The following is a 19,567-nucleotide window of genomic DNA, read 5'->3' on the forward strand; positions in this document are numbered from 1 at the left end:
ACAAAACAAAGTATTAGGCGACTTGACTGAAAAATAATCTCATACGCCTGATGAGTTTTATACAATATATGTGATAACTCACATGGGCCTTGAGTCTTCTCTTCAATAAGCCCAATAGCATCTAGAGTTTCAGAGCTTAACTCATCATAATAAAAAACATAGTGTATAGTTAAGATTCTTAACTTAAGAACCAACACATAAACTTTTATGTTTGATGTTAATTACATATTTTTAAGAAAATAATCACAGAATATAAATTTGTTGACGATGATCGTCCAGAAGGACTAGAGCATTGTCGAAAGACCCGATAACAAACCAACCCAAAAAAAGAATTACTTGTTAGTGATTTTAGTGTAATGAGGGATTAACTTGTTGATCAAGTTAATTGTAATATGAATCTAAATAAGTTGGGTGCGAGATGCACACTTATTTGATCTTATTATAATTTATAATCCTATTGGTACTTAGGGGCGAAACCCCTAAGTCAGGGGGTTTCAAGGGGGCAACGCCCCTTTGGCGGGGTCCGGGGGCAGCGCCCCTGGTAACAGGGTCCAAGGGGCGGCACTAGGTCAACTTGGAAATTTTTTATTTCGAACTTATGTTTCTTTACTAAAATCATATTAGAAAATTAATTTAATTAATTTTCGTTACAAAAATTAATAAAAACTAATAGCAGCGTATTTTCAGTTTTATGATAACTGCAAAGCAGTTATCATTGTCCATGCATCAAACCCTAATATAACGTTATTTGATCATACGATAACATCTCTAGTTCATCATAACACACAAAAATTCCATACTTGATTCTTGCTCTCAAATATGAGTTTCATCTAGTCAAAATATTTGGGAACCACAAATAATTTTGATCTGATAATGTTTACACGACTCTCAGATATCCAAAGATACTCATTTGCAGACGTTTCCCAACATTACTTATGTGCCTTATAATTGTAACCACTGAGGCCCGGACTAAAAAAAAACTAAAAGCCCGTAACAAGTTGTAGCTATGCATCTCATATTCTCATTAGGCTCCATTATGCCCAAATGAGATGAAAATCCTATAAAATATGCTCATAGTGAAAACCTAGATGAGTCGGCTCATTTACAAATCTAGCTGAGCCGGGTCGGCTCATTTATCTCAAAAGGCCGAAATGTTAAGTTCAAATTTGGTTAGTCGAAAGTTCAGCTAACCTTTTTATTTCCAAAAAGTTTATACTTTTTACACGTAATGATATATATAAAAACAAAAATTAGTATTTATGATATACGCGTAATACAAAATTTATGAACTACATAATTTTTATATATGTATATTAAAATTTGGGTTGTAGTTTTGGATTATAATTTATATATATATATATATATATTAAAATTTGGACAATAATTAAAATAAACCAAATGAGCATTTTAACGAGCAAGCGCTCGGGCTCAGCTTGTTTATAAACCAAACCGATTCTAAACTAGCTTTTTTCAAGTTGGCGGTTTTGTAAAACCTCTCTAATTAGGCATGTTTGGCCCCAACAATTTCAATTAACCAACCCCGGTTCAACCCCTTGAGCCAAAACCCCTCCTTTTGACGGTTTTCTTGTATCATGGTTATCTATTTAGAACTAACAATCCACTTAAAAAGTTCCATATGAAGCTTTGATGTAGGATTTGTATTTTTAGGGTGAACTATTCACTTATATAAAAAGTATACGATTTACCAAACTGCTAAGCTCACCTTGAACCCAAGCCATTGGCTTCAAGCCACTCCCCACGAAGATGACACTTCTCGTTGTTTAAAATCCTCCAGTGAAAAACAAAACAAAAAAAAATCAATAAGAATGTAACACCAAATTAATTATAAACAAACAAACAAACAAACACTATCAAAATTCTTCGTCCTAGTGGTATCTAATTTGTGTAAAATAATTTCATTTCTATTGAGGACTTGAGGTTGAAGAGTTGAAACTACGAGTTTCGTTATAAACAAATTAGAAAGCGTATCAGCCGTTAAAAGAAAATTAAAATTAACTAGGGCTTTTCGCCGGACAGGTCGGTAAAATCCAGGTGATAGTAAAACTCAAGCGTTAATGCAGTATCGAAGCAAATTCGGTCGGTTTCGGTTGCATGTGTTATTGTACTAGAACTAAGACAAAAAATAAAATAAAAAAATTATAAAAATCGGGGTAGACCAATGGTGTGACGTCGGTCAGTAAAACTCGATCATTAGTAAAACTCAACCGTTATCGATCCCGGACGTTGAGGTGGTTTATATACGCAAATTCGATTGGTTTTCGTCATGTTTGTTGTGGTACCGGAACTAAAAAACAAAAACAACATTCGGTCGGTTTTTCTTATAGTACTGGAACTAAAACAAAACGCGGTGAGTCTACTCGAATTCGGTCGGTTTCCGTCACGGTACCGTAACTAAAACAAAATAATAAAAGAGAACAGAGAAAACAAAGTGGCATTCAATCATATACGTTTATTACAGGCCGAAACTAAAACAAAACAAAAACAAAGAAAAAACAAAAAACAAAAAAAAATACCACCAATGTAGTGTTGCAAAGTGACTCAATGGGAGCTTTACGGCACCAAACTTTTAAATTGTTATATATAATAATTTAATACTCGATAACAATTAAAAAAAGATCAAATAAAGGCGACAAAAGATTTGAACTATGCCTTGTGCAAGGTTGTCAATTCGAATCTCAAACCCACCTGAGTTTTTGTTCTATCGTGTATTACACCAAAAAGTTAAGCTCTTGTGGTGGCACAACGACTGTCAAATGACAGCCGATGATATAGTTTTTAGAGAACGCCCAAATCAAACTCTAATGACAACGTAAGCCCGGAACGAGACAACTAAGCCCGGAATGAGACAACTAAACTCGATTAGATAGACACAAAAAAAAAGTTCCAATAACAAAGTCAAATCTCATTCAACCTAAAACCCCTAATAAACCCTGCCTGCGTTTAACAGCCGACCAATGCATTCGGCATTCGAACATCATCTTCGTCATTCATTCATTCATTCAGGTAATCAACCAATTACTTAATTCAACACTTCAGATGTCAATTCATTTGGGTATTATTAAACAATGCTGATCCAGTTGAGCCTTTTGATATTAGGGTTTCTTAAATCTCAATCCATTCTAACCCGTTCCAGTTTCCATTACAAGATTCTCATAAACACCCACATGAATTACGACCTATTAGACTCAATCCTATCCTTTAACCGGCTAATCGACACCACCCCTGTACCCCCAGTTCGTGATTTCAATCACATCCTGATCAAAATAGCCAAAATGAAGCAATACCCAGCTGCTATTTCACTCATTCAAGACCATAATTTGTTGGGTTTTCGTTCTTTCGTGAAACCCAATTTGTATACTTTCAGTATCGCGATTAATTGCTTGTGTCATATGGGTCGGGTGGATGTCGGGTTTGCGGTGTACGGGAGGATGTTTAAGTTCGGGTATAAGCCGGATTGCCCGGTGGTTAATACTTTGTTGAGAGGGCTTTTTGACGTGGGTGATGTGTCGCACGCTATTGGGTTTTTTGATGAGATTGTGAAGAGCGGGTTGGAGCCGACAGGGGTGACGTGTGGGACGTTGATAAATGGGATTTGTAAAAGTGGTGATCCGGTAAGCGCGCGGCAGTTGTTGAAAGATCTGGAGGAGAGTAAGGTGTGTCGGCCGGATACGGTCGAGTATAATATTATTATAGGTTGTTTTTGTAAAGAAGGGGATGTGGTTCAGGCGCACAAGGTTTTTCATGAAATGAAAGCGAAAGGTGTTGTTCCGGATATTGTGACGTTTAATACTTTGATTCGAGGTTTTTGTGGTTTAGGTCTTCAGGAAGAAGTGGACTCGTTGTTGGACGAAATGAAAGTTAGAGGTGTCTCTTTGGATGTGGTCACATATAGCATAATAGCTCATGTTTTGTGTAAGAAAGGTGAGGTGGATGAAGGGTGTAAAGTGGTTGAACAAATGACGAAAGAAGGTAAGAAACCGGATACGTATACTTACACTGCACTGCTTCACGGGTATTGTTTGGTAGGTGAAGTTAAGGTCGCTAAAAAGATTTTTGATTTAATGATTGCACAAGGGTGTATACCTAATGAGATTAGTTACACCGCGCTAATGCATGGATTTTGCTTACATGGCGATGTGAATCGCGCTAGAAAGATCTTTGATACTATGGTTAAACAAGGGTTTACGCCTTGTGTTATTAGTTATAGCATTTTGATTAAAGGATACTGCAAGGAGAAAAAGATGGATAAAGCGTGGGATCTCGTTAGTGAAATGTATCAAAAGGGAATTGTTCCTAATATTGTGACGTGGACGACTCTTATCGATGGTTATTGTCACGTTGGAAGATACAAAGAGGCGTTTCTTCTTTTTGATGAAATTAAAAAACATGATGTGAATCCTAATAAGTATACATACTTGGCTTTGATTGATTCTTTGTTGAAAAGAGGGAAACTTCAGAAAGCCCTTAAAATGTGCAGAACTATGGAAGATAATGGTATAAGCCCCGATGTTGTTCTTTATACGAGTCTTATTGACAGTCTGTGTAAAGCCACGAAAGTCAATGATGGTTATAAAGTGTTTAGCAAACTTCATGATAACCGCGTGCAACCTAATTGTAAAACATACAATGTTTTAATGGGTGGGTTTTTCAAGAACGGTAGAGTTAGTGATGCGAAAGATTTGCTTCAAGAAATGTTGGTTGGAGGATGCAAGTTGGATGGTGTTAGTTATAATTTAGTTATTCAAGGGTTTCTTCAGTACAATGAGATAAATGTAGCGCTAATTTATGTCGATAGAATGCTTGATGCCGGTTATTCCGCGAACGCACACACGTATTCGATCGTAGTGAATTTGTTGACCACAAACAAGTTTGATGATGCTTCAAAACAAGTGCTTAAGAGGTTCTTTCAGTTTATGAACAAAAAGAGGTTACGTTCTTAAGCGGATGTTGACTAACTAAAGTTGATGAAAGTGATTCGGTTCTTGGATTAAGTGAATGAAATATTGGGGAGCCGGCTCGGCTGAATAGTTTGGTTTAAAGATAATGATGATTGCATAAACAGAAAGAAGGTACACATAATTTTATGCCTAGAGTTATTCATGTTAGAATATAGATGTATATGCTCACTATTGGATTATACAATAAAAACAACTCGCATTTCGTATGCAGGTGTTTTTTATTTACATTTGTTTATTAAGCTTTCATAAGATGATCTTTTTGATGTTCTTTTCTGCAGTGTTTTACTGGTTGCGGGGAGCAAGAATCGTCTTATATTTGCACTTGTCGAAGACAAACGGATACCTGAAACTTGTATATAGAGGTTTTTGCGCTCTAAATTTTGAGTAGGTGGTGATAGAACCTGTTAGAAACATGAAGTATATTATGTGAATACAGTGCGGTGGCTCGGGCTCCACTTTATCAAATTTGTATTTTGTATATGTGAGGCATCAGTAACATTTATCATTCATAAATTTTTTTTTATATAAGCGTACGCCTTCGAAAGAAAAGAAAAAAAGGTTGATTCAATCGATCAAACTGCTAACACAACTGGTCCAGACCCCTCCAACATGGCTAGTTTGGTTTGTTGGTTTTTTAAACTGAAGTTAGTGGTTTTGCAAACAAAGAATAAGTAAATCAATAATGAGGAAAATCGATAAATATAATACATAAACTTAAAGCAAACTCTCCTAAATTTAGGATTTTAACAATAAATTTGCAATAACACAAGGACAAACCCTCTCAATATCATTATTTCACACCCAAGAACTCAAATACAATAATATCATGCATACCCTCAGTCAAAAACTACTAATTTTCCCAACTCAAAATGTGTATGTTTTACTTATCTTTGCCAATTACCATTTTAACCTTCATGGTACAATCTGCAACGGAATGTTAATCTTCTAGCAATTATTTAATCTCAAAGCCTTGCATTTAGCCATTGACAGACCTCTTCCATTTCTTTAGGGACTGTATAATGCCCAAGCCTGCAAATCAGACCAAATCATATGTTAAAAGATTATTATAAAGTTGTTTTCGGGGTTGAAAAGGGGTAAAAGAGTCATTTTATTCCATACCCTTCATATGTTTTAAATGTAACGTATGTGAATCCAACCGAGCTCAGTATCTGAGAGGATCTCTCTCCGAATTTGCATGGAACAACTTCGTCACCTATAAATCACTTTGTTAGTTATGCATTGGTCAAAAAGGGTAAATCTTAATTGGTCAACAAAACCGAAACTGAACCGTTTATCCATAAGCGGGTCAAAATTGCCACAAGCTTTAAATACATGCATACCGAGTCCATGACACATCAAAATAGGCAATGAGGCAGCACGACCAATAGCGGCATGCGATCCTTCCATCATGTTTATCAAGCGCCTACAAAAAAATCCATCAAATAAAATTTTCAGTTAAATAAATAAATGTAGAAAAAAAGTGTTTGACTTGGTCAACTATTGAAAACACCTTTAACAAAAGGAAACATTTGTGAAGCCAAAAAGTTATTAAAGTAGGGTTAATTACACAATAATGCAACTTTCACATTTTCATAGTTGTATGCTATAAGAGTGTTTCACATGTTATAGTTGTATAAATAACTATTAAGTATGTTGCATACATTGCAAAGAAAAACATTTTTTTTCTTACATGCAATGACAGAAAGATGAAAGTAAGCTACAATTGGTGTAATTAACCCTATGGTATATTGGAAAAATAAACGGATATTGGAAGGGTATTTTAGTAATTTACAGTCCAGCAGGAAGCCAGCCACTCAATCCAACAATAGCCTTTAAGTTAACAGGGTAGAGGTTGCCATTTCCATATCTTCCCTGAGTGAAACAAGTTGCAGAATAAAGGGCGCATGCTGCACCCATACTGAATCCTCCAATACCGAATTTAACTGTTAAAAAAGAGGGTAGTTTTTTTTGTTACGGTGAGTTTAAGCTAATTTAATTCTTACATTTGATTTCATTGTAAGTTTAATAATTGCATAAAGATTGAAAAATGTGTTGTAAACAAAGATCAATTATACATAAGCATGCGAAGAAAACTTTTTTTTTTTTTATGACAGTGAGAAAGTGCTACAAATATCACCAGACCCGCCAATGCTCTGCTAACAAATGGATCACGTGTGTCCTTGGCAGGGTTAAAGGCAAACAACTATTGGAAGATGGATTCAAACCTGATATCGGTTTGAATCGGTTTCATACTCAAACCGAACCAAAAACCAAAAATTTGGTTTTTCGGATTTTTGAAAACTGTTTCGTTGTTTCAGTTGTCGGTTTTCATAATATTAGTTTGATTTTGCCATTTTTTAGGACAAAAAAATGGCCCAAAATAATGAAGTCGGGCCTGAAACTTTTGGCCAAATTTTTTGTTTGTTAATGCTTAATTGGTTATTAAACATTTGGGCCAAAATCTTTTGGCATGCACCATTTATTAAACTTTTATAAATTACTCGATGTTCAAATATTAAAATTATAATCTATAAATTCACTAACAAAAGTCAGTTTTAAAGATAAATTTCCATGATATGTAACCAACTTTTTTTTTTTTTGCAATTAATAATTAATCCCCTTAAATTATGTAACAAAACCAAAAGGGTATTCACCATATATGTAATTTATATCAACGAAATGAAAAAGGAAGAAAATTTACCATCCGAGGGCTCGGTAGATAACAAGTTTGCAATGTGTGAAGCAGAAGCATCTAAACCTGCAACGTCATTTGGACCATCTTCTGAGAGTTCTCCTTCATCAAACCCTATTATTGTGGACCAAAAATATCATAGACTTATCATCTTTATGACAAATGGGCTTTTGATAATTTATAAATTAGACTTTGGACTTTGTTTTTGCAAGATGAAATCCTTGAAACTTTTAACAGTTTAATGAAAAGATAAGTTCTTTCTTGCATGAATAATCATGCAAAAGTAAAATCCAAGAACTTACATGATGGTTTTTTGATAGTTGATAAAATAAAAACTATAATTTTGTTTTTTCAAGATTAATATCTTACATGCTGTGCAAGGAAATCCACCAAGAACGGTCACTGGGCGAGTAGGAGCAGTTGGGCATATCCATTTAATCTGCAAAATGTAAAATTTATAAGAAAAAAATATGCAGAAGAAGAATGCACTTAAAAAGACGTTATATAAATACAAGATTTAGGCGGCTCGTGACAATATGCTTACGTTCGGGAGAGGAAGGTTGTCCAAGAGTTGAGACCAGCTGCAACAAGATGCACAAAATTTTTATTGAGAGAGTATACTACAAACAAGGACAAAATAGATGGGTTTGTTGGGTTCGATAATGGGTCAAACGAGTAATGTTAGGTACGGGTTGGGTTAACCCAAAACACTTTTTATCCAAGAAATTGTATTTTTTTGATAAACAATTATTAATATGTAAAATATGAAATTATAACTTGCAAGAATAATAATTGTATCTTTATAATTAAACTATTTCAGAGGTTGTTTATGCATCAAAATTACGCTTTGGGTATTATTTGGCCCGTTAGAGATATAACATAAGTTTTATTGAACCATGCGTATGTAAATAGATCAAAAATGTCGCGTCCACTGCTTGCCATAATATTCCTCTTTTTCCCTTTTTTTTCTCTTTTTGTTATTTCATAAAAGCATCCTTTTTCTGTGTGCGTAATGGAAAGGGTCAAGATAAGCATAAACGTACAACAAAGACGAATACTTTAATGATTTCACATCACCAATATGTTACAAATCGTTTATGAAAGGAGGGAGCATATAAATCAGAATAAGAATCTCACGGATTTCGTTCTTAATGGTTTACATAAAAAAAATAATAAAGCATATTCTATGCTAACTACCGAAAAAAAACTTAATGAAACGATCACCAAAAGTGACCCAAAAACATACAATTACAAGAGTGTGTAGGCATGTAAACGATCTGAACAAACAGGAACATTTAAACAAACGGATTTACTCATAAATCAAAACAAAGTAACATAAAAGAAAATAGACAGACAACAATATCTGCATTGGGTTGAGGTGACCTGAACACACTTTTATTCCATTTTTTAATAAATAATTAAATGCGCTTAAAATTAACATTAGTCTATATATTTAATAAAATGATTTAGAAGGTTGAGTGCATTAAAAACTTATTTTGGACAACTTTCAACCCGTTTGACCAATTCCCTTTTTTTTTCTGAATACCGGTCATTTGACTCTTTTGAACTTAAACAAAACCTAAATTAATCCGTTCATAAGTAAATATTTGCCAAAAGCATTAATCTACCTGGAGCCATTATCGCCAAGACCATGCAGCCAAACAACCGTTGCAAGGTGCCTCCCTTTTGGCCTCACAACATAAGTCCTTCCAAATTCCACTCTCCTTGTAGCCGTCCTACTGCCTGATATTTGCGACCGATGCACGAATGATATTAATGCATGTTTGTGTTTTCTTAATAATATTGCTTACATGTTTATTTCATTTTAAAATATGCAACAACCTTAGAATGCTTATTTGTAACAGTTTATTTCACATATAAATACTAATGCATGTGTAATAAAATGTTAATGGAAGAAAGAGTATCATGGACTTACCGGAACCAATGGAAGCATTTGTGTAACTCATGTTTAAATAAAATGCAATAATGAAAAAAAAGCACCAATTTCAGTTTGTAGCAGTGTGAAGCTGTTTCTGCAATTTATAGGCAGTTTGGGTAGTCACAAAAGGAATATAACATGTGAAAATTAAGTTGTCAACCAGCTATACATTGTGCCTAAAATTCAATAAATAATAAGAGCATCCATTAAAAAAGAAAACATCTTTTTTTTTTAATTATCAAAGAAATGTATGTGTACAAAAGAGCATCACAGTGTGCCCAAAATTCAAAAGAAACAAGCTAGCATTCATTAATATATATTGTCCTTTTAGTTATCAAAGATATGTCTGTGTATATATATACACACACATAAATTATATACACACGAAAGAGCATCACATATATATATATATATATAGAGAGAGAGAGAGAGAGAGGGAGGGGGGGGGGATGATGAGAAAACTTAAAAGATACGAGGAAAAACGCTTTTAAACAATTTTTTTTCATTTGTTTTATATTTTTATTAAGACTTTGTAGTTAGCGAGATACATATGCGTAACTTCACGATATTTTATTTACAACACTAATCTTATAATTAAAGAAATGAAAGAAAAAATTGATTGAATGATGGTAATTTTTTCGTAACTTTGTGGTTTCTCGTGTGTGCGTGCAGAGAGAGATAGAGAGAGGGCATAATGCAGAAAGATAGAGAGAGAGAGAGAGAGAGAGAGAGAGAGAGAGAGAGAGCACAAAATCAAAATCAAGGGTTCTGATGAGTTTCCAAGATTTTGATAGAGAATTTATGCTTCTGGTAGTACAGTGGACATAAAAGAAACTAAAGCAGAACTCATACAAACCCTTCAAGGAAGAATATTACAACAACCAACATCCTCTTTGGCTCTCTTTTTCTCTTCTTCAATCATTTAGATTTGCATTTCATGATATGATCTTTTATGGGTATCCATTATCTAATAAATGTGAACATGGACTTTCTGACTTATCATCATTGTTATTTGTGAGTTGTGACAATCTTTCAGCAATCAAGAATCTGAAAAACTGGACATGTTTAGTCCCTTGAATACAAATGCTCATCTTCTTAAATGTGACTCAACTAACTCGATCGACCCTTATACTAACCAATATTGTCTACTTCACCTAAAAGGAGCTTACAGCTTTGTTCTTAGGTCTCCGAGTGAAAAAGTACTTCTGAGTTAACTTGTTACAATCTTTCAATAATAAGAGCAATCAAGAACTTGGAGATTTGATCGTGTTAATTGGCAGGTTGAATTGTTCAACCAGAACACAATCCATATATTTATTTGCATCAAAAACATCAAACCCTGGCATATGTACACACTTAAAATCGTGTAACCTAAACACAGTCCATTTAACTCATTTATCTAAACATGTCAAGCTTGATAATCAAGTTGGTGGGTTGTATAAAAATGGGTTAAACGGGTTAGTGGGTCAACTTGTTTAACTAAACATGTTGACGGGTCACCCTGTTTTTAACTAAACAGTTTTAAGCGGATTAGATATGTCAACCTAAAGACTTATCATTTTCATGCCATGTTATGTATCGTCTGAATTTGTTAGTCCTACTATTTACTAAACTACAAATGCATATTATAATTACATAATATGCCTTTTGAGTTCATCCGAAACAGCAACAAAAGTAATGCTTCTGTTGTTATAATGCATTCTCAAAGACGTTCAAATTGCTTATTGTAGTAATGTAATCATTAGTCCAAACACTTAAAACGTTAAATGTTTTTCGACGATTAATGCATATGGAGCACCAACCTAAATATGAATTCTGAAATGTATTTGATGTTTCTCTTTCTAAATCTGCAAATGGCATTTGTTGCTTGCCACTACGAAGTACATGAAGATAATGAAAGTGAAGTCTTGAGGTTCATAATTAGGATTCTTGTTTACATTAGGAATCCATCAACGTTGTACGGGACCTACTAGTGTCACCAACTAAGAAACATCGAGACAAGACAAGTAATAAACATTGAGACGGGCAGGGGGACACGTATTATTTGTGCCAAGATATAATATTAAAAAAAACTTATGGGTATAGCATTAGGTTATATTTATTCGAGATTATATTTATATACTTGTAAAAAGGTTTTTAAAAACTTATGACTTATTAAAAACATAGAGTTAATACAGTTTAAAAAAAAAAAAAACATAGAGTTAATAGAGATGTTGGATATTTGATATTTGTAGCTGATTTTTGGAGTAAATTTAGGGTTGTGTTTCGGGAAATGGTAATTACAAGGAGTAATTTTTAAGCATATAAGATTGTAAAAGAAACTTGTAGACCCAACGTGTAATAAGTAGCGTATGTTATATCAAATGTGGCATATGGCTCTAGAATCAAGTAGAATTACTGTATCCTATTATTGCCATGCCTAGACACTACCAAGCATCCTTTTATAATATGAAAAAATGTTACTAGAAATAATAAAAGAAAAATAAAAAGATCATTTCAAGTATTATTAAAGCATTAAAAAGGTACACATGTGCTATGGGAATTGTGGGTTTTAGATGTAAAAATGGCAAATCACGAGATGTAAGTATCATGATGATAGGAAGCTCTTTGGTAAAAATGTCAGCAAGCTGATCTTGTGTGTTCATATGAACCGGAGTTACTAAGCCTTCCTGTAACTTTTTACGAACAAAATGACAATCTATTTCAATATGCTTAGTCCGCTCATGAAAGACATGATTCTTTGCAATATAGATTGCAGCCTGACTATCACATTTGAGTGTGACAAGAGTAATGTTAGGAACATTGAACTATGAGAGAAGTCTTGTCAGCCAAGCAAGTTCAACCGTCACACGTCTAATAGAATGGTACTCTGCTTCAACTAAGCTCAAAGAAATAGTAGGCTGTTTCTTAGATTTCCAAGAAATCGGAGAGCCCCCTAGTGAAACGTAAAAACCACTAACCGATTAACGAGAATTAGGACATGCTGTCCAGTCCGAATCACAGAATGCTTGCAAAGCAAAAGAAGAATTATAAAGTTCCTTTGACATATGATAAAGTATGAAGGGCTGCATTCCAATGAGACATCCTCAAATCTTGCATGAATTGACTCAGAATTGAACAGCAAAGGTAATATCAGGTTTTGTGTGAGTAAGGTAATTAATTTTACTAACAAGTTCACTGAATCATAAAGGGTCATCAAGGACGAGTCCTTCATGAGCTTTGAGTTGTAAATGATAAGGCAAAGGAGAGTTGGTGATAGAAAGATTGGAAGTATCAAATTCAGAAAGCATGTCTTTATCGAACTTGCGTTGACACATGATAACACCTTTTGTAACATAAAGAACCACCATTCCCAAAAAAAAATAATTGAGACTTCCTAGATCTTTGATTTTGAAAGATGAATCCAGAAAAGTCTTGAGATTATTGATCTCTTCCAAATTGTTCCCGGTAACTAAAATGTCATCAACATATACAGCGACATAAACCACTGATGATTCCATAGACTTTGAAAATAAAGAATGATCATTCTGATAACCCACATACCCTCTTGATTTTAATGCGGAAGACAATTTCTCATACCATTGTCAAGAAACTTGTTTTAACCCATATTAGGATTTCTGAAGTTTAAGCACCCGAAGAACAGGAAGCCGCATGCCAGGTGGTGGAAGCATATAGACATCTTCATTCAAATCCCTATGAAGAAATGTATTATTAACGTCTGGCTGAAATAGAGTCCAATGTTGTTTTATAGCGACAACTACAAGGCTTCTGATAGTGGTCATCTTGATAACAGGAGAAAAGTTTTCATTATAATCAATCCCTTCTCATTCTCATTTTGAGTATCTCATCTCACAACCAATCTAGCTTTACAACATTCAACCTCCCCATCCACATTGTGTTTAACTTTAAACATCCATTTGCATTTAATAGCTTTCTTTCCAGGGGAAAGATCAGTAATAACCCAAGTTTGATTGGTTTCAAGAGCTTGAAATTCAGCTTTCATGGCATTTTGCCATTCAGGAATACCAACGGCTTCCTTATAAGAAGTAAACTCATGTAAATCAGAGATCTATTGAGTGAAGTTTTACTGGAAGGAAGAAGATGAGAAGAAGAACAAGAGATATTAGGGGAACTCGAATTAGTGATAGTGTGAAAACAATGATTAGAAGATTCAGAGTTATTACAAATATAGTCATTTAAGTATGAGGGTGGAACAGAAATTCTTGAAGATCTTCGAACAGGATCAGGGATAGGAATGGAAGATGAAAGCTCATGAACAGGATTAAGAGCAGGAGTAGTGAAGGATTAGGAGCAGGATCAGTAGGGGGTAGACAAGGGATCGCCAAAAAACAATTGATAAGATCAATAGATGGAAAAATGAAGCTATCTTTGGATTTAGTCATAGAGGAAAATAAAGTTTCAAATAAAACAACATCTCGAGATATGACAAGTCAAGGTCATACAATTTGTATTGCTTCTTACCAAGAGGATGGCTAAGAACAACACAAGGCACAACCCCTGGTCTGAATTTATTTCTTCCATGAGATAAGGTGGAAGCATAAGCAAAACAGCCAAAAGACTTCATATGTGCATATGAAGGAGTTTTTCTTGTTAAAACCTCACAAGGGGTTTTATTGTTAAGAATTTCGGTAGGAAACCGATTGATTAAGTGTGTTGCAGTTAACACACAATCACCCCAAAACTGAACTTACAGCTTAGATCGAAACATAAGAAATCTTGAGGTTTCAAGCAAATGTTTATGCTTTCTTTCAACAATGTCACTTTGTTGAGGAACAACAACACAAGTGGTCTAATGAACAATGCATTTACTCAGCAAATATGCACTTTCAACAGATCCAGACCCAGTTCAAAAGCATTATCAGATCTGATACATTTCACAGCAGTGCCAAACTGATTGCAAACCATTTCAATAAAAGACTGAAGTATGGGAAAGACATTGCTTTTAGTTGAAAGCAAATGTATCCATGTAGTTCTGCTATAATCATCCACTATGGTTAAAAAAATATCTAAAGCCATTATATGTAGCTGTGTGATACGGCCCCTGAACATCAATATGGATTAACTTAAAAATTTTACTAGTTGATGTGGTACTATTAGAAAATGGCAATTTATGTTGTCGTGCCTTAGGACAAATATCACAATGCTCACTAGATTTCAAACAAATATTAGAAATGAAAGGCAATTGTTTAAGTTTGTAGCTTGGTAAATGACCAAGTCTATTGTGTCAAGTTTCAAACTTACAATAGAATTACACGCATTATTAGAAATAGAAAGACGTTTAGTGGCCTCGAGAAGGTAAAATACCATTTTCCATATAACCAAGAACTTGTGAAGGGGCCTGCAAAACACAGGTAGTTTTAGATAAATGAACAATACCATCAGTGTCAATGCATAATTTGGAGACAGTGAAAAGATTCCGTTTAATATGTAGCTTGAAATAGACATTCAACAAAGAAATGTCATTAGTCAAAGGAACAGTCCCATATTGATGGACTGCGATAGATGCCCCATTAGGAAGAGTGATAAGAATAGGATTTTTAAGAAAATAAATGCTTGAAAACAAATTTTGATCATGGCTATATGATCATTTGCACCAGTGTCAATGATCCATTTAGAACATTGATTTGAAGAATCGATGGACATATTCAGAATAACTATTTGAGGTTGCCATTGAAAAACACAACAAAACGAAATAAATGCACGAGAAGAAGGAACGGAAGAGAGCAAAACTTATGTGTCGTATATCTGACACGACGTATAAGCGTATAAGTATATACGCTAGAAAACTTATGCACCGTATAAGTAAGAACTTATATGGCGTATAAGTTAAGCAACAAGAAATTGACAAAATTTTGAGTGAGAATGAATGAGAAAAGATCTGAAACTTTGAGAAACTTGTTCAAAAACAAGAATATGAGATGTGAAGTTTGATAAAGTTTGAACGGTTAAAACTTCTGGAACTAAGAAAAATAGGTAGAAAAGAGATGAAATCTCACAAGATGTTGAATAAAACAAAGGAAATTGATTAAAAAACAATCAACTCCCGAACAAAACACAAGAATGATCAAAGAAAATGATCAGATGAAAATGAGAAAACCGACAAAGTGAGAGAAACCGGTTGAAACAAAAAAACAGAGTAATTGTTGAAAATGATAACACAAAATAAAAGAAGAAATGAAGTAGGAAGAAAATTTTATTATTTCAGAATAAAAAATTGCATACAAGAATCAAAACAAACTATATATATATACATCAAACATATACGTCGTGTATGTTTATATGGCATGTAAGTTTACACGCCGTATAACATATAGGGCGCGTATATATACTTATACGCTTACAATTTGTAGATTGTCTTATTCAGTTTCTTGATTCCTTTTAAGATCTATAACTCTGCCGTTGTCTCGGTTTCTGGATTGATTCTTCGCTGCAATCGGTTTTCTTGCCCACACCTTTGATCGGATTTCTCAAACTAGGGATATCAAGAACACAATATTGATCACAACCGATCGACTTTTTTATTATTATCGAAAACGAATTACAATGAAAAGAAAACAAATAAGCATGATTTACATAGACCTCAATTTAAACTCAGTATGAATTTAAAATTTTCAAACAAAGTAAAAGGATAAACATAATTTAAACTTAATCTCCAAAAAATTAAATTAACCCTTTAACTTTTGTTCTCCTATTAAATTAACCCTTTTTCGTTTTCCTCCATAGCAACCCCTTGAGATCGTCCGTGTTCCCTTAAATTAACCCTTTAACTTTTGTTATATTAAATTAACCCTTTTTCGTTTTCCTTCATAGCAACCCTTTGAGATCGCCCGTACTCCCTTAATGCCCTTTAAGGGTTTACTTGTCTACGAATACCGTATTGCTTATAATTCGCCCTAGTGACTTAAAAGTTAATGTGAAATGTGACATCATATCGCATATAGGTTCACATACATATGATTATTCGCCTTGACTTCAAGTACTCAATAAGTCAATGTCACATAGTTTCAAAACACCCATCTAAACAATCATAAGAGAACTAAAGATGAATGGGCTTAAACCATATGATTAATAAATAATTAACCAAATAATCTGAAATTGCTCACAGATGGTGTGCCCTCTCAACCTAGCTTACAATATTTAACAGGAGAGATAACCTTTTCAGTCAAATCCACAATACAAGCCCTATAATATCAACACCTCTACAAAATTTTATAATAAATTATTTACTGTTTATCTGCCTTACTTGACAGTTTAGTGATAAAGGGAAAGATTGCTTCAAGCAACACCTTGGGGCACTCCTCATGTGGAAGATGACCACAACTTGATATTGCAACTAGTGTCTGCATAAGTACATTTTTTGGCTTAGAATTCAGAAACACTTAACTTTTTTAAAAGTTTCCTTCAATAAAAGATGAAGAGTAAATTACATTTTTGGCTCAGAATTCAGAACACTTAACTTTTACCCTTTTAGCCTAGAAAAATATTTTAACAAATCAGAGTATGAGATTTAAACTCTATAACCATTTTGGTCTCACATTTTTCAGTTAAATATGCTGTCACATGTTACTCACATGAGGGACGTTTTAGTCCTTTTCTTCACCGTGCTCATTTACTACCTTACTAGGTTATAGCCCGTGTTTCACACGAATGAAAAATATAATAAAAACAAATATGAGTTTCATCTAGTCAAAATATTTGGGAACCACAAATAATTTTGATCTGATAATGTTTACACGACTCTCAGATATCCAAAGATACTCATTTGCAGACGTTTCCCAACATTACTTATGTGCCTTATAATTGTAACCACTGAGGCCCGGACTAAAAAAAAACTTAAAGCCCGTAACAAGTTGTAGCTATGCATCTCATATTCTCATTAGGCTCCATTATGCCCAAATGAGATGAAAATCCTATAAAATATGCTCATAGTGAAAACCTAGATGAGTCGGCTCGTTTACAAATCTAGCTGAGCCGGGTCGGCTCATTTATCTCAAAAGGCCGAAATGTTAAGTTCAAATTTGGTTAGTCGAAAGTTCAGCTAACCTTTTTATTTCCAAAAAGTTTATACTTTTTACACGTAATGATATATATAAAAACAAAAATTAGTATTTATGATATACGCGTAATACAAAATTTATGAACTACATAATTTTTATATATGTATATTAAAATTTGGGTTGTAGTTTTGGATTATAATTTATATATATATATATATATATTAAAATTTGGACAATAATTAAAATAAACCAAATGAGCATTTTAACGAGCAAGCGCTCGGGCTCAGCTTGTTTATAAACCAAACCGATTCTAAACTAGCTTTTTTCAAGTTGGCGGTTTTGTAAAACCTCTCTAATTAGGCATGTTTGGCCCCAACAATTTCAATTAACCAACCCCGGTTCAACCCCTTGAGCCAAAACCCCTCCTTTTGACGGTTTTCTTGTATCATGGTTATCTATTTAGAACTAACAATCCACTTAAAAAGTTCCATATGAAGCTTTGATGTAGGATTTGTATTTTTAGGGTGAACTATTCACTTATATAAAAAGTATACGATTTACCAAACTGCTAAGCTCACCTTGAACCCAAGCCATTGGCTTCAAGCCACTCCCCACGAAGATGACACTTCTCGTTGTTTAAAATCCTCCAGTGAAAAACAAAACAAAAAAAAATCAATAAGAATGTAACACCAAATTAATTATAAACAAACAAACAAACAAACACTATCAAAATTCTTCGTCCTAGTGGTATCTAATTTGTGTAAAATAATTTCATTTCTATTGAGGACTTGAGGTTGAAGAGTTGAAACTACGAGTTTCGTTATAAACAAATTAGAAAGCGTATCAGCCGTTAAAAGAAAATTAAAATTAACTAGGGCTTTTCGCCGGACAGGTCGGTAAAATCCAGGTGATAGTAAAACTCAAGCGTTAATGCAGTATCGAAGCAAATTCGGTCGGTTTCGGTTGCATGTGTTATTGTACTAGAACTAAGACAAAAAATAAAATAAAAAAATTATAAAAATCGGGGTAGACCAATGGTGTGACGTCGGTCAGTAAAACTCGATCATTAGTAAAACTCAACCGTTATCGATCCCGGACGTTGAGGTGGTTTATATACGCAAATTCGATTGGTTTTCGTCATGTTTGTTGTGGTACCGGAACTAAAAAACAAAAACAACATTCGGTCGGTTTTTCTTATAGTACTGGAACTAAAACAAAACGCGGTGAGTCTACTCGAATTCGGTCGGTTTCCGTCACGGTACCGTAACTAAAACAAAATAATAAAAGAGAACAGAGAAAACAAAGTGGCATTCAATCATATACGTTTATTACAGGCCGAAACTAAAACAAAACAAAAACAAAGAAAAAACAAAAAACAAAAAAAAATACCACCAATGTAGTGTTGCAAAGTGACTCAATGGGAGCTTTACGGCACCAAACTTTTAAATTGTTATATATAATAATTTAATACTCGATAACAATTAAAAAAAGATCAAATAAAGGCGACAAAAGATTTGAACTATGCCTTGTGCAAGGTTGTCAATTCGAATCTCAAACCCACCTGAGTTTTTGTTCTATCGTGTATTACACCAAAAAGTTAAGCTCTTGTGGTGGCACAACGACTGTCAAATGACAGCCGATGATATAGTTTTTAGAGAACGCCCAAATCAAACTCTAATGACAACGTAAGCCCGGAACGAGACAACTAAGCCCGGAATGAGACAACTAAACTCGATTAGATAGACACAAAAAAAAAGTTCCAATAACAAAGTCAAATCTCATTCAACCTAAAACCCCTAATAAACCCTGCCTGCGTTTAACAGCCGACCAATGCATTCGGCATTCGAACATCATCTTCGTCATTCATTCATTCATTCAGGTAATCAACCAATTACTTAATTCAACACTTCAGATGTCAATTCATTTGGGTATTATTAAA

At 34.0% G+C, this 19,567-nt stretch overlaps 2 protein-coding genes across 2 annotated transcripts; one reads left to right on the forward strand and one right to left on the reverse strand.

Moving 5' to 3' along the window:
• The first annotated feature begins 3,084 nt into the window (after nucleotides 1-3,084).
• LOC143538361 (uncharacterized) lies at nucleotides 3,085-4,961 on the forward strand. Its single transcript, XM_077031936.1, has one exon. The coding sequence runs from the start codon at nucleotides 3,087-3,089 to the stop codon at nucleotides 4,959-4,961; it is 1,875 nt and encodes a 624-aa protein (XP_076888051.1). The 5' UTR covers nucleotides 3,085-3,086.
• Nucleotides 4,962-5,787: 826 nt separating this feature from the next.
• On the reverse strand, nucleotides 5,788-9,652 carry LOC143538349 (uncharacterized). Its single transcript, XM_077031927.1, has 9 exons — nucleotides 9,608-9,652; nucleotides 9,300-9,414; nucleotides 8,216-8,252; nucleotides 8,041-8,110; nucleotides 7,681-7,785; nucleotides 6,772-6,922; nucleotides 6,320-6,402; nucleotides 6,099-6,192; nucleotides 5,788-6,008 (listed from the first exon to the last, which is right to left on the reverse strand). Exons 1-9 carry the CDS (start codon nucleotides 9,636-9,638, stop codon nucleotides 5,942-5,944), a joined length of 753 nt encoding a protein of 250 aa, XP_076888042.1. The 5' UTR covers nucleotides 9,639-9,652; the 3' UTR covers nucleotides 5,788-5,941.
• Between the last annotated feature and the right edge of the window lie 9,915 nt (nucleotides 9,653-19,567).

This window comes from Bidens hawaiensis, unplaced genomic scaffold (genome assembly GCF_021521415.1).
Source record: "Bidens hawaiensis isolate Kalapana, Puna unplaced genomic scaffold, B.hawaiensis_p1.1 tig00011610_1, whole genome shotgun sequence".
NCBI classification, from domain to species: Eukaryota; Viridiplantae; Streptophyta; class Magnoliopsida; order Asterales; family Asteraceae; genus Bidens; species Bidens hawaiensis.

What these genes read in the sequence shown, in the direction of transcription:
- LOC143538361 (XM_077031936.1), top strand. Translation starts at nt 3,087, where the DNA reads ATGCTGATCCAGTTGAGCCTTTTGATATTAGGGTTTCTTAAATCTCAA.
- LOC143538349 (XM_077031927.1), bottom strand. Translation starts at nt 9,638, where the DNA reads ATGAGTTACACAAATGCTTCCATTGGTTCCG. An exon ending in AAATGCTTCCATTGGTTCCG is followed by an intron (nt 9,415 to 9,607) that starts GTAAGTCCATGA and finishes CGCAAATATCAG; the next exon opens with GCAGTAGGACGGCTACAAGG. An exon ending in TTTGATGTGTCATGGACTCG is followed by an intron (nt 6,193 to 6,319) that starts GTATGCATGTAT and finishes AGTGATTTATAG; the next exon opens with GTGACGAAGTTGTTCCATGC.